Source organism: Micropterus dolomieu, linkage group LG03 (genome assembly GCF_021292245.1).
Source record: "Micropterus dolomieu isolate WLL.071019.BEF.003 ecotype Adirondacks linkage group LG03, ASM2129224v1, whole genome shotgun sequence".
Lineage (NCBI taxonomy): Eukaryota > Metazoa > Chordata > Actinopteri > Centrarchiformes > Centrarchidae > Micropterus > Micropterus dolomieu.
The window spans coordinates 15,166,895-15,183,017 of record NC_060152.1 but is presented as its reverse complement, the minus strand read 5'-3'; the positions used below and the strand labels follow the sequence as shown (position 1 = coordinate 15,183,017).

Sequence of the window (16,123 nt, the reverse complement as noted above, 5' to 3'; positions counted from 1 at the left end):
CCTGGTAGCTCCATGTTAATGGTTGGATCGTACTGTTAATCTTTCACCAAGCGACACGGGAATAATGGATGAGGACCCAAACGCAGACACTAAGGCCGAGTAGCTTCAATTTACAGATTTTATTTTGTTCAAGTGATTGTAATTTACAGAAAACATGAGTCAGGCAATTCTGGGAATTAACAATCCACAGAACAAGAAAAAAAAAACAGAAATACAAAAAGAATGAAATACAAAAGGATGTCTTAACACAACAGAATAATTCAGGGAACAGGCAGGGACACTTGACAACATACAAAAAAACGATCCGAAAAGAACAAAGAGAACAAACAAATCCAAATACTCAAGAGGCAGGTAACAAAACGAGGCACAGGTGTTATGGTGCGTTCCATTTACGTTGGAGGTCGGAAGTCGGAAGTCAAACCCAAGTTGACCACATTCCAATACAAAAGATTTAAGTCGGAAAACCATACACCAAAAATATCCTCACTTAGGTCTAAACCTAAATCAGACCTAACAAATACAGAAGTAGGCCTATACAGACACATTCCCAAATATATATTCTCTGTCCTAGCTTCTTTGACTCTATTTTCCTATTTCTGTCCCATTGCCCCCAGTAAATGACTTTGATGGAGCAGACCTGAACTTTTGACCTTTCCCCAGGCCTTTTTCTATGAAGAATTTACTGCTTGTTGAACCAGCCGCTCTCCATCACTGACCCATCACGAATCAGCCCAGGGCAGAAACAACACATTACTGTGTTTATTTCACTCTTATGTGGAAGAAACGGATGAAATAATCCAATGTTAAAATCAAAGTCATGTAGAAAATGCTACAGAAACATACAAACAAAAATATAGGAAAACTTTTTTGCGTTATTAATGAGCCACCACCTAACTCTGAGTGAGTTGTTGGCATAGACTGGTGTTGTATAGCTAAATACTTGGAAGCATCCTGCACACGATATGATTTGCTTTATTGATGTCTGTCGTGTTGCATAATCGCCGGATAGACTGACCTGTTATGAGGAAACAGTTTAATCCGCTCCCACACATTTCCGCGTCAGCGCTCATCCGATTAAGGGTGCACATAACGCACACAGAGAACCAGAATATTAAACCGATTAAGCCAGGTAGAATAGTCTAATTATGTAGGATTATGCTGTATACTCTGCAGAGTTTATAAATTGATTAGTCTACAAGGAATGAAATCAGAGAATCCCTAATAAAAACGGTGGTTACATCCATCTATTGTAAATTATGCATCAGATTTTTTTTGTTAATTGTTCACCTTAAGGCATTAATTATTAACTTAATATTAAATTCAATATTACTTTAGTTACCCCTGCAAGGGCAATTTTATGCAGCAGCTCACCGCCTAGATCAACAGATAAGAAATGAAAGAAAAACACTAATGTATGATGGTTAGAGGCTAATACATTAGCCTATAATATGTTATTTTAGTCTAAATCAATTTTCCAAGGGGATTTCTCAATTACTCAACTGAATCATAAAACAGAGAAGTGAACAGGTGTTTTCCATGTACCTACTCAGCTGAAGGCGCACAGAGATGCGCCGCTCCTGCCTCTTCTGCTTCCACACGCCTTGTGTTGCAGGTTGTTTTGGTACATCATAGTTTTGTTAGCAAGATGTATTCTTTGTTTCACAAATGTATTCCCATTTATTCTACAAATGTGAAGATTATTCTTTGAATGTGTTTTTGACATTGAATTGCCAGGTCCTGCGTCCAGGTGCCATAAAGGACCAGATAGGCCAGTCGTCTATTTATTAGACAGAGACTACAAATAATGTTTTCTGAAGCCACCGTGAAAAAAATAAAAATAAAAATAATTCTAGTATAACAAATTTGACATTTGTTTGGCGGCTACATCTTACAAACGACGCCACCTGTTTTCAGCGCTTATTTCGCCTTTCTGATTCCGTCCAATGGAAATGATCGGCTGGTCTGGAGGCGGAGAAAGAGGGAGAGAAGTTGGATGAGAGAGTGAGAGACAGATCCGAGGAGACAGTGAGCTGTAGGTTGAGTGGAAGTCGGTGGAGTCACATATTAAATCACAGGCTTCATCTGAGGACTTACTTGACGTCCAGCTTTGCGTTGTTTTGTGTGTGTGTGTTGTTTTTTTCGCCTCTTTTGCCGGTTTATAGGATATGTTGCTGCATATTTTTGACGTGCAGCCACAGGTTGACAGATTTAATCCAGTCACCATGGATTATTCCTCTTCATCTCGAGTCGACTGTCACTGACGAGATCGAAATGGGCACCATTGAGAGATCTCTGATGATTGAGAAAGAGACAAACTGATCATATCAAGTGTGCGGAGACGCAGGCAACATCTGTGTGAAGCGACGCACAATTTCGGGAGACAACCGAGGACCTGTGGAAGGAGCTATATGCAAGGAGGCGAAGCGAAAAGATGACGGGATGGCCGTGACAACATGAAAAAGAAAAAGTGTGGTGCTCGATTTTCATCCAGCCAGTGATTCAACACAACTAACCTGGGGGACAGGGACTGAGCAAGAAGAGGTAGGAGGTAGGTGGAGGAACAGACAGGGAGGAGGGGGCCGTGAAGGTGTCTGGTTATATCACACTGAAAGTAGGTTATTGTTTTGGATCAATCAAATGCAAACAAATGCAGGCAACTTATGATTAACTGAGGCACACACACACAGTCACAGTACTTCCCCTGCTATCATACAGACTGATTGAATTATTATCCTTTTGTCTGAGTATGATCTCATATCCATGGTGTAAAGGAGAGGATCTACTCAATCCTCCAGCAATGTAGCACAGATGACATTTTGTGGCATAGATTGCTGGAAGCATTGTGGGATGTGAGAGAAGCAGAGGACACAGATAGTGAGAGACAGCGCTGAGAGGGGCTGACTGGGCAACTGACTCAAATGTGACTCAAGGAATAGCATATTCCCCAATTATCGGCACTTTTCTTCACTCTGCCGCCCCTCTTTGTCACACATCTTCATATTTTGGAGTTCTGCCTTTTTCCTCATTTCTTAACCATTATCCCTCACAAAGCTTTACCACTCCTCCGCCAGCGTCTTTCTCTCTGTCTGTGCTGTCTTCATCACTATGTGTGATATGTTCATCATACTGTGTCTTACAGTTCTTCTCTTTTTTTGTGTTTGTCTATAGACAGGTGCGTGGCCACAGCAGTGACCATGGAGCCTCCCCCCACTCTGAGCTTGGCTCTGCTAGGAGGGAGCGAGGATGAGGACCAGCGCTTCCTCCTTCCCCTGGGCAGTATATCCCATCCCTCCACCACTGGCAACCAGCCAGGATCAAACCACTCCAACCACATGGGAGGATCAAGCCTCGACCGTCTAAATGGCAGCACCCCGTCACCATCCCCTGCCACGCCCAACTTGCCTCCAGCATCGCTCCCCAAATTGCCCCTGTCATCCTCTGGAACCCAGCCTCTGCCCCCACCCATCCCCAATGCCCTGCACCCCACCAGCACCCCGCTCTCCTCCTGCCTGGGTTCGCAGCACAGCCTGAGTGGGGATTCCCCGGTCTACAACGCCCTCTTTTACTCCTCCCACTCGCCCTCTATGGAGCGGGAGAGGGACAGGGAGCGTGACAGGGAGAGGGGTTGCAAACACAGACAGGCCAGCCCTCTGGTTCACCGTAGGGACAGTAACCCCTTCACAGAGATCGCCATGAGCTCCTGTAAGTACACAGGTGGGGTCATGAAGCCCCTGAGCCGCCTCAGCGCTTCCCGCAGAAACCTCATTGAATCAGACAGCAGCAGCGAAACCAAAGAGGGTGGAGTTTCAGCTGTTGCCGGGGCGACGGCTGCTGGGGGGCATGACCGACAGCGAGAAGCCCCTCCTACCTCCTTGGTGGCCCAGTGCTCTACCAATCAACCTCTAATTCAGAGCCCCCCCGAGATTGTGATTTCATCCAAAGAAGACTCGCCGTACCCCAGAGCCGGGTATGATATCACGGACTCCACATCCAACCAGATGTCGATCTACCACCAGAACCACACTCTGGTGGAGAGCAGGCGGGCACAGCCAGGGAGGGGAAGCAGGCAGGGAGGGGTTGGGGTGGTGGGCACTGGGGCCAGGGGCAGCACCTCCAAGGCCTCCAAACGGAAGAACCAAAACATTGGCTATAAACTGGGGCATCGCAGGGCGCTTTTCGAGAAGAGAAAGAGGCTAAGTGACTATGCCCTCATCTTTGGAATGTTTGGCATTGTGGTCATGGTGATTGAGACGGAGCTGTCGTGGGGCGTGTACACCAAGGTGAGGGGACAGACCAACCCGTTCTCACTCCCAAGTTGTAACATATGAATGCATGGTCAAGAGTGAAATGCAGTTCTGGCTCCATCCCCATTCATTTAGATATGGACCTGGTCTTGTTAGTCCGAAATAACTGCCCGGAGCCGTTATCAAGATAGCTGCTGAGTGGCAGGACATAAGGACTTTGATGGATCTGGTTGTTTCCCGTGTAAAACAAAAAGTCAACATTAAATATTTTTATTTAAGTTACTTAAGTTATGTAAGTTAAGTAAGTGACACAGTTACTCAACTTACGTAAAGTAAGTTACGTAACAGAGGTACGTAACTTGAAACCATGATCTTTTCCTAAACGTAACCAAATAGTTTTGGTGCCTAAACCTAACCAAACTGCGACGTTTGGCAACATTAACAATGTGCCCTTTCACAATGTTAAAAAGTTATTTTATTTTGAAAGTCTAAGTGGATGTTGCATATTTGCTGTTGCTTACTTGCGCCCTAAACATTGAAAAACAACGCAGCGAGGGTACCCAGAGCGTTAAAAAGATACACCAAGGGGTCTTGGCCAAGCTTCAGTATGTGACGAGTTGACGGTAAGAATGTGTTGGACAGACCATGATACTTAAAGGGCCACCACTGATTTCACACATGAAGATCAGTTTACTAGTCGTGGTTAGCACGGCTACAGCTGTACAATGTGTTCTATGGCTCTGGCAGAGCTCTGTGTCAAGTGTGAGAAAATAACCCTGATGATGTCATAGCAATGTCATCGGGGTTATCCTTGCTTGTCTTACAAACTGAGGGTGCAGAGTTGTAAAGACATGGTCATTAACAGACAGGGAGGGTCTAATGAAATACATCATCAAGTTGCATTATGGGAAGTGTAGGATCTACCTTAGGGACTAAATGTCAGGATATCTCTTCCTCTGTGGTTACAGTTTTGACCATTCTGCTTTTAATCTGTGTCTCTCACAAGCCCTCAAATTGAAGAGCTATAATATATTGGTAGATTGCCCCTTTTAACATAGCCTTAGCACATTAAAGGTGTCCAAAAAAAAAGTCAGCAACCATCACACCAGACTGTCATGGTGGCTGTAGCAATGTGCACTGGTGCATAGCTGAAAACTCTTTGGTTAACTTCAGATCACACCAGCCAGATCCAAACCAGGGACGTTAAATGGTACACATCTTCAATCCCCACGTCACCAGGACACCCAAACTTTGGCTGTTTTGGATGGGTCATTGGCCAGATAATTAGAGTCAGCTTTCACCAATTAATCACCAAATTCATGATTGGTACACCCCACTCAGTCTGACCAACACTGTGCCCATGTTGTTGGAAGGTTGTGTACTGTAATGACCAAGCTTGACAGTTGCTGCTTCTGGGTGATGTAATACAATGATGCAGAGGACATGGGGGGGGCAGATTATCAGTAGGAGGCCAGGATCTCATTTGTCTGTGTAATGGGGAGTGTAATAAGCTGAATTAGCCCCTGGCTGCTATTGTCTGTTTATTTTGGTTGTTTGTGTGTGTGTGTGTGTGTGTGTGTGTGTGTGTGTGTGCGTGTGTTTGTGTGTGTGTGCGAGAGCGCGCGCCCGTGTGTGTGTGTGTGTGTGTGTGTGTGTGTGTGCCATGGGGTCCCAGTGAGGTTTGGAGCATGTTGTGCTCACCTTCCCGATGCGGAGATACTTCTGTCCTTGTTCAAGCCCTTGTTTTAATCTGACATGTCACACAGCGCTGGTTTTCTTTAGTTAATAAGTGGAAACATTACTTCCACTTATGCAGCTTGTCATATGGATCACTGATGACGTGAAATGGGATCATGTGAGAGCACATATTTACAGGTAGTCTTTTAAAACAAGCCAGCTGGGTGTGTTTCTCATCTCTGCCTCCCTCCTCTTATGTTTCTGTAGTCTGCCTGTTCTGTTTGGCTGGCTGTATCTCTGTTTCTTTTTCTCTTTACCTCTGTCTCCCATTCATTACTTTATGAAAAACCCTCCTTTAAAGGTTATGTCTTTTTATTAATGAAAATTCATGGATTGAATTTCTCTCTTTCTAAATCCCTCCTTCTCTCTTTTCTTCCTTTCTGTCGACCTTTTCTCCTTCCTGAAGGAGACGGCCGACACTTTTTGTGCTCTCTTTCTTTGTCTGTCTCTTTTCTATTTCAACTCCGTGCCTGTCTGATTCATTTCCCCCTCACTTTCGCTCTCCCTCTGCTCCCGTGCTCTTCCAGTGGGCGTCAAACTAGGGGAGTGTGATTGGAAGATTGAAGCAGTTCTGCAAGAAATGAAAGGCTGTAGAAGGAAACAATAAAGGAAAGGTGATAATGAAAAGCCTGATTTAGGTCTTACCAATACTACGCTCATCTGAATCAGACTGCATTGTCTAATGTTAAGATGGACGGCTGTGAGTTCAAACAAGGCGGCTACTGTGTTTGCTAGTGCTCTTACTAAACTGGTTAATCTATTTCTATTTAGATATCTAGTTGAGAACAGGAAGTCAGAGTTGAGGTATATTGAGAATAGTATGTACAACATCTTTGCACCTCATAGTCTCAGGGTTGTACATTTTTAAAAAGAGGTTGAATCCAGAGAGTTAAGTATGCTTTAGCAAAGCTTGATCGAAATTAATTTTTTAATGCAGAAGTTAAACTGCCAAGTTATATATATTTTTTCAGTTTTTATGGTTGCAGGTTTGGTTTGACTCCAACAGCTACTGGAGTTCCATCAGACAGTTCAAGCCCTCACTTAGATAATTGAGGTGGAAAGAAGCCCGCTGGTTGTTGTGAAAAATGGATCATGAGGATGAAAGAGAGAACTGAAAGGGAGACAGATGGGAGGACGGCAGAGAGAGAAGTGGAGAGGTTCGTGCAGTGCTTTAAAGCAGTCTAAGGGGGTGGAAGCCTTGAATGATTTCTTCTATTGATTATTGATCATCACACACCCACACATACACTGTCCACCCCAGCACACACGTGTCGTACAAACTCACACCTTGGAAATGGATGCTGCCTTTCAGAGTTGCAAGTTTTTGTGCTGTGTAGTGACCGCTTGTGGGGAAAAGTGATAGGTACAAAGAATTTTATATATTCACACATTCAAACACATATTGTACATGCAACGGCAGTATACATGACATTTTACACATGGATGACGTTTACAGCTATTGTCAAAGACACAAGATATATACATATACAGTATATATACAAACACACGTGCTATATCCTGCTAACAGCGCCGTAAGACTTTATGTAAGACACCTGCTCTATCTTGATCCCAAAAATAGAGATGAAGAATAAGAATGGAACTAAACAGGGTTGGTTGGATGGCGTGTGTGTTAGGAAGGATAAGTGGGGAGAGGTTAACAGAGGAGGACATGGTGTTCGTGACTGTGGGTATAGTGAGTAAGCATATGTATATTCATGTGCAGAAACAGATTTCAAACCCTGTCAGCACAAATTGTGGTTACAGCTGAGATTTCCATTCATTGTATTATAGCCTCTATCTTTCTGTCAAATTTACATCCACAAAATCAGTAAGATAAGTTTTTATGCAGATGTTCTTGCGTATGTATATTCAGTGGTAGTGGGGAAAAAATTTTACTTAAGTACAATTTTGAAGATACTCCACTACATTTATTTGAAATAGGTACAAGTTACTTTTCAGATTAAGATTTTACAAAAATTATATATCCAATGCAATATAAAGTAGTTTCATTAGCTTCAATTCAACCAGTCACAACAAAACCTACACTTTGATGCATCAATATTAACAACCTAATGAGGTAATATATTGTACAACAACAACAACAACTTTGACTTTGATACTTTAAGTACGTTTTTCTTAAAATACCTATGCACATTTACTTAAATGAAGGACAGAGTATTTTTGTGGACATTTTACTTAATTAAATCATCTGAATACTTCTTCCACCATTGATGCTCTAGGCAGTGGCAGTGAATTCCTATACTGTAAATGTCCAATCACATTTGTTGAGCCAGATTTTGCAGAGAGAGTATTATATGATTAAATAATTCATGAACTTGAAATAATTGAATTTGCTCTCAGGCAGAAGTGTGAGGTTTCCTACAAAAAGCATCCAAGACAAAAGCAAAACAGAGCCTCTCAAATTGCCACCATAACTTATCTTGAGACACTGAGAAATGTTGAGCCTCTGTACATCTGTGTGAAGTTCTTTTTACCTCTACATTTCATGATCCTGGATACATTTCCTTATCCAGGACCTTGACACTTCAGATGTTAACAGAAACATGAGGACAGTTTGTCTGAAAAACACTTTTATGAGCTTCTATTAATTGAGTTTATTAGGAACAGGTTAAAAGGCAGTGATCCTGTTCTGGCATGTGTCTCTATCTGAGAATAACTGAGGCCCTCGGACACCTAGGACTTCAGCATGTGGCCTGTCACTGTCAGATCTATAGATCAGTTCAAGGCCCATGTGGCTCCTCGTCGGCTCCGGCTCCATGGCACGTTTCATGCTTGCAATGGAACATGGCTATTCTGAGGGAATGCACAGCTGCTGTCGACTTCACTTGTCACATTGCCAATACACACCCTTGACACCTCGACATACAGATGGGTGTTGTGTGAGAGGCAGTAGGACGGGGGATCATGAGTATCTACCCATTTACTCACATTTCTAACCAGAAGCATCAACGATTTCACAGCAATGCTCACACCCAGTCTCCCTTCCCTTCCTACTTTCCTTTCTTACATACTTCCATCCTTCTCACTTATTAGTAGTAAACACTCCCCCTGGTGAGTCTTAAATACTTTTCCCCAAGGGGGTCATTGCCATCTCATCAGGCTTACAACATCTCCCACATTTGCCCCGCACTACCTCCGTCTCTCCCTCCCAGCCCTTGCTCGCCTACCTATGACATTTCTCGCCGACATTTATGTGGAGACCTTTCCAGACCTTTTTTTCTGCGAGGCCACTTACAGTGGCTGCGTGCTGCTCTTCAGACAGCACATGAGGACCATCAGGGAATTAAACTCACCAACTGCCACCATATTCTCTAAAGGTGCTATCAGCCATCTCAGCACTTCTCCGCCCCCCCCCCCCCCCTCCTCTCCTCCTCTTCCCCTTCCTTTCTCTTCCTCCGATCCACTCCACTCCACTCCACACTCCCTTCATCTTCTAGATCACAGGCTTCTAAGGGACGGTAGCTCCCACAGGTCTTGCTACTAACAGGTACAAATATGCTCATTTTCTTCAGTGTAACAAGGCTAGGCTACCCCTCTGTATGTGTGCGTGTTGGTACCCACGGATGTGTTAAAACTTACATCATCCACCGGCAACTTAAACATTCACGTCACTGAGGCGTCTCTTCTGTCTATACACATACCTATGGAGTGTGTGTCTTTATGTCTCTGTGTGTTCAGCTCTGTCATATTATTACCATGGACGCACCTGCTAGTGTGTGTGTGTGTGTGTGCATTCACATCTCCTTTTGTCTGGATTTAATTGAGTGTGTAGGGCTGTAATGGTGTGTGTCAATGTGCAGTCAAGTGTGTGTGTGTGTGTGTGTGTGTGTGTGTGTGTGTGTGTGTGTGTGTGTGTGTGTGTGTGTGTGTGTGTTTATCCTGGTAAGGTGACATCGCTTCTCTGTCTAGTGTCTGTTTCCCTGGAGATTGATTGCAAGAAGGTATCACAGACCCCCAAGGCTAACTCATTAAAACACACTCTCACACACACATTCACATGCATTACCAGCACATGTAGTGAGTGACTTATCACTACGAGAGTAATGTGCTGTTAAGCGATGTGTACTTGCTCTCACATCTGTGTCAATAAGGGTGAGATAGGACAATTGGGGGAAACCCTCATCTTGATACTACCTCGTTTGGTGTGTGTTAAGTGTGTGCACAGGCATGCGTGTGTGCCTGAAAGTGTGTTTGCCTGCCGATTGAACTAAAGAGGCTCAAAAACCTCATTATCTCTACATGCTGTCCTTCAAGCCATTGATCAATACACCCTAATCGCACACTTATGCACAGCTGGACAAAAAGAAACAGGAAAAGAAACACACTTACACACACACATTACACATGCATACCATTGAAAACATGTACCATATACGTCGGGATAGTATCTGCCAAATTATATATTCACTTTACAGTACACGGGCCACCAATTTTAATTTTTGTCCCTCTGCCTTGTACTGAGCCTTTTTTATTGCAGACATTTTGACTTGTCAGAGTGGGGTGTCAGCCCAGCTCTTTATTGTAGCACAAGAGGAAATTATGTTTTGCAGCAAGCGGGCATAAAACATAAACATGAAACATAAACCCAGTAAAAACACACCAAGACAAATAAATATGTCAAAGGCCAGTTCAGAATATAACAAAATATAAAAAATATATAACAAAAGGTGTTATTAATAACATTACACTATGGCTCTGTTGTATTTAAGTGTCCCAGTAAGTCGTGACAATGTGACAGTTAACCAGTATGCACAATACCAGGACCCTGAAACTTAAGCAACTAAATGGAATTAAGCCATCATTCATTTGATTATTTACACTTGGGCTAGTACATGTCAACGACACTGTCATTACTAAATGAGCTTTAGAGGTGCATTTTATAACTTCAGACAGGCTACCTGTTTCCCTCAGCTTCTAGTCTTTATACTAAGGTAATTGCATGCCAGCTCTAGCTTGATACTTAACTCAAGGACATGAGTGTGGTATCTTCTTGTCTAACTCTTGGCAAGAAAATGAGTATAAGTGTATTTCACAAAGTGTGGACCTTTAACTCGTTACACAAACGTCACAATTTCGCTTTATCGAAAGCGTTTCGCAAAAACGCTTTATCTAAAAGGCAATTCTTGCTTGCTGCTTCTGCGTGGACGCAAGGGTCCACAAAACTTTCATTTTGTTGTCTGCCCTTGTCCGCAAAGGTCCTCTTGGACTGTACACAAGACAAGCATGCCGACTGCACAGAAATAAAGTGGATACTTGTTTTGAAGAGAGGCTGTACAAGGAGATCTGTTGCTATTCACATCTTTATAATTCATCTTCAAGAAAGTACAAAGACACACAATTGGCTTTTTCTTGTTGTTCAACCAAATACAATAAACAAAGGAGCTCTTGCTTCTTCTTGCTGTCATGAGGTCACCATATGGTCTTCTAGTGCCATAGACTGTAGTATGTATTGAAGAATGTGTACATCTGCTGACCACATGCAGGTCTGCAGGGTTCCACCTACTGAAGTAGGAAATAACCTTTTGCCTCACTGTTGCTGTCTTTATCAAAATTTTAATGTAGGTCCATGCGTTTAAATGCATCCATTTAGATCGGCAGACACCCGCATCAGAGCTGTCCAGTTACTAGAAATTAATGGACTCAAGAATTCTCTGAGGTCATGGTATAAAAAAGCCAAAATGAACAGAAGGCAATCATATATACACATACCTCTCCGTCATTCACTATACAGGCAGAGTAAGTGAAGTGGAAACAGGCAGAAACAAAATGCTCTTGACAGTGTGATGGGCAGAACTGATAAAAAAACTGAACGGCCAACAGACGGCGGGAGGTAAACGCAGCAAGAGAGGTGAGAAAGTAGACAGAGAAAGAGAGACAGAGGAAGAAAACTCAGAGCAAATCACATTTCAGCTCACCAGTGAAACTGTGTGTTTAAACAGAAATGCTTCTGAAAACCTAGTGTGCATTTTTCTCATTAGCACAACAATGTTGGCTTCCTTTGCACCTAGTTTGCTTCAGCAAGTGCAAATGAGATCTTAGCAGAGGAGAAACAGACTGAGACAGGAAGAGAAAGCGTGAGCAAAGAAAGACCAAAAGACAGCTCAAGCTTTGGGCAAGCTGATAGAGGAAATCAGCGGTGAGATAAAGCTAGATGGTATTTTCCCAATGTTGTGCAATGGCCCATAACCACACTGATATGAGCAATACATGAACAACTGTCACTTAATGCTCTCCTTGTGTGTGTGTGTGTGTGTGTGTGTGTGTGTGTGTGTGTGTGTGTGTGTGTGTGTGTGTGTGTGTATGTGTGTGTGTGTGTGTGCATGTCTGTATGTAAACAGAAAGGGCACCCAGTCTCATTCAATCCTCACAGATTTTGATAATTATGTGAAAAACGAATATCAACAGAGGAGGGTGTCAGTGAGGATTAACAAACTAAACTGTATGTATGTGTGTGTTTCTGTGATGTTGAATTAATACCATTAAGGCCATGAAGCATCTACAGAGACCCTAAATAGACACAGTATCACACTAACACATTCTTATTTTCCAGGAGGCTGACTTGCAATATATATTCATGAACCAAAAATGCAATGTAGATTGTGCTTAAGAACGTAATGAAGGAAAGGCTGAGTAATGTGTGTCTAAACTCGGAGTGTGCACTCGGATAAAGAGAGAGATTGGCGATGAACACTTAACAGCATCCTACCTATGCTCATTTTCTGGTACAAAATCCTATTTAGGGGTTGTACCAGAACAGGTTTACATGGTTTCATTTTCAAAAAACACCATATTTTTGTTATACTGCACATTGCTGCAGCTCCCCTTTTCACCCTTTGTGTTGAACGCTTTGTTTTAGCTACAGAGTGAGGCATCTTACTTGTATAAAAAACTTGAGCTCTGTCTCTACATCACAGTAACAACTTTATGTCCATTGACTGCCTGGAGGGTAGCTAATGTTTGGATGGGAAAGGAGAGGCAGCAGGTGGACGTCTTGTCACCCTGTGCTGCAGCTCAGTGTGTTTTTTCCAGGTGTTTTTGAGGGCGTGTCTGACTAGCTGCTAGGCAAGCACTATGATCTACTTTCTTATGACCTCACTAGAAAGCGGAAGAAAAGGCTGGACTACAAACTAGCTGTTTTCAGGCAGTTCAGAGCAGTGTTTTCTGTGGGACATGGGAACTCCCTTTGGGGTGGACTTTGGGCTTTTTCCACTTTGCAGAACTATCACATGCACAGAAAAGGTATATAACTCAATAAAGCAGAGGGAAAAATCAAAAAGAATAATATGAACTCTTTAAGGTGGCTCAACTCTTCTCTTGAAGAGGATTGTAAGCTATTGTATTCATCTTGTGGCCTTAGTGATCTCAAGTATGAATGCACCTTGGGTTCTTTGTGTATTACACTGCAATTCAAAGCATAGTCCTTGTGCCGATGTGGACAAATGAATCACTTTATTGAGTGTGGCTTTTAAAACCAAATCACTGAATACAACTTGTTGTGTAAAGCCTGAAAAATGAGTCAAACTAAATGTTTTGTTTGACTGCTGATTCCTGACATTTTGCACCTGTGTGCAGAATGTTTTTTGCCAATATTTCACAGGTTGGAAAAGCTTTTGAAACAGCATATGAAACTAAAATACTCAATTAGAAATTCATGAATGACACAAAGCCCAATTTCTGATAAAAGGTCAGTAAGCCAATATCTTACTTCATGCTTGTTTCGAGAGAAATAGACATACACACTAGACAAAGCAAATACATCTTAGATCTTTACCTGATTCATATGTGATTTTTTATTAATTATTTTACCTCTTTTCTTAAAAGACATGATACATCCAAATAGGCACATAACTACGCAGCTGAGACAACAAGAGACTGTATAATATGTTGGCATTCACTGCCAGAAAAGAGTTAATTCCAACTGATTTTGTTGGAGTATCTCACATCACATCACTGTGGCATCTTCCACACCAGGCCGGATCAGTTTCTTGGGGTTTGGGGGCCCTACCTTAGGTCTCTGGACCCTGGCCTGGCAAATGCTGTGCTGCGGGGAGTCGGAGCGGGTATGTTATTTTTTCTTTTACCTCTTTCTTTTGCGTGTGTTTCCTTTTGTTATTTTTTTCTGTCAACTTGAAGTATTTGTTTATGTTTTTGCTTTAGTTATTGTTGATTGTTTGTATTCATTTCCAGCGAGTGAACTTAGGCTGAGTGTGACTAACATGGTTAAGGACTTCGAAAGTCAGTCCCTCCAGGATTTGGGGGACCATTATTGTGATTGTTGTGGCCTAAAATGCCTGGTTTTGCTGCAGCTTTTCTAAAATTGCAATGTTTTTGGACGTTTTTTGCTATGAAATTGTGGGGATATGTGAAAATTGCAAAGGTAGAAGTGATATTTTTAACTTTAGAATTATAGTTGAATCATTAAACAGTCCTCCAGGATTTCGCAGGACTAACTCTAACCCTAACCCTTACGATGGATATTTAAACTAGCTTACTCAGATTCTTTCAGCACTTGCAATTGACCGAGATGGAACAGCCTGTGTCACAGTGATTTGTCTCACCCGACATGCTCCAGGATGTGTTTCTGCCTCTTTCTGCATGTGTTTTGCAGTGGCAAAGTGTTTGTCAAGAGACGATTTCTTTTTATGTTTGACCACAATACTGCACATTTTGCTAAACAGTTTACTCCCGCTTTGGTAGATCAGGTACCTGTACCACGAAGCAGTATTTGAGCTTAGCAAGGTACTTTGAGGTTGATCCTGAGCAAGTTATGTTTGAGATAAGAGATCAACTCTATAAAAACACAGCCTACTGACCAATCAGCTCTCTTGGATATTGACATCACCATCCGTAGGAGATCCCGCAGAGTGTTTCATAGGCTTCTTGTTTGTTGTGGTGATGCAGAGAAACTTTTATATAGCCATTTAAACCAACAGAGACTGATTGAAGTAGGCTACTAAAGCCTTGTAGACTAATAGCTACTTGTTGTAGGTTTTTAAGTTTTTTTTTTGAGACAGTAAGCCTACTTACCGCTTTGAATGTGTCATATATTTTTTGTCATTTGCTCCCAAGTTCGTGTCACACAGTCTGTCACAGCCGTTAAAATAAATTGTTTTGAGTTTTCTTATGCAAGGCTGAATATTATGAGCTTATAGTTTGGTAGGCCGATTGAAATTAAGTTTAATATGAATGTTTAATGTAGGTTAGTAGCTATCATATGTTAGAGAGACTGGTCATGTAGCAATTCACCTTTTGCTATGTGGGCGCAGCTTGATTTCTTATCTTGAGTTTTCAGTAGCCTAAATGTTGAGATTCAGTTGAGATTTGACCACCTTTTGAGCACCTTTCATGGCATGAATGGAGTTTTTGAGTTTTGTTGCTTTATGAATTTAATTTAGAACAATGTATAGAACACTTTTGAGTGTGTTAAATAAATTAATCAGAATTTTCAAGTGATGAGAATTCTTGAAAGTGAGTTGGAACAACCACTTATTCAGAGTCTTTTAATGTGGAAACGCAGACACACAGCCAAGTTCAAAGAAAAAGGCTAAAATTGTCACATCAAATGAACCTATTCATATTATAGGGTACGCCTTGCACTGTAGGCGATTTTCTGTCTTTCTGCATGTGTCAGCTGCAGCTGTGTTACTTATACTATGTTGTATTTGTCTAATATTAACATCATAGCCTAAATTGGGAGCCCAAACCTAAGTTGGTGTTTAGGAATATTCCCCCTAAACTATTTGTCAAACAGAGACATTTTTCTTTCATTCTAATGAATTTATGGAGTAAGCCATTTGTAGAAATGCAAGAGAACATGTTTTATTTGAACATTGGAGAGGACACTTATTAAGTGGGCGGGCTGGGGGACCTCCCCCAGAAAATTCTTTTGTGTATCAATTTATGGAGAAAATGTCTCTATTTATATAAAATGAGATACAAATATATAAAATTCAGGTGGCAGGTAAAGATTCAAAATAAAAAATAAAAAATAGGTTATAATGTTGTAAGGCTCTCAAGCATTCTGTAGTCTTCCCTCCCTTTTGTCTTCCCTCCTCTTTAATGTCTGTTGTATGGGGAAGTAACCTCCTTCATTGTGGCACATTTCACCCAATGATAAATTA

The 16,123-nt window shown here is 41.9% G+C and overlaps 1 protein-coding gene across 2 annotated transcripts in view; it reads left to right on the top strand.

Moving 5' to 3' along the window:
- Positions 1-2,089: 2,089 nt before the first annotated feature.
- kcnn3 (potassium intermediate/small conductance calcium-activated channel, subfamily N, member 3) overlaps positions 2,090-16,123 on the top strand; it is a 48,596-nt gene continuing 34,562 nt past the window's right edge. Inside the window, exons 1-2 of one of the 2 annotated variants that reach the window (XM_046045161.1) lie at positions 2,090-2,541; positions 3,169-4,280. In XM_046045161.1, the coding sequence (XP_045901117.1) occupies positions 3,195-4,280 (1,086 nt within the window). In that variant the 5' untranslated portion in view covers positions 2,090-2,541; positions 3,169-3,194. Of the gene's footprint in view, positions 2,542-3,168; positions 4,281-16,123 lie in introns of those variants that run through there. The other variant, XM_046045162.1, reaches the window with a different exon arrangement.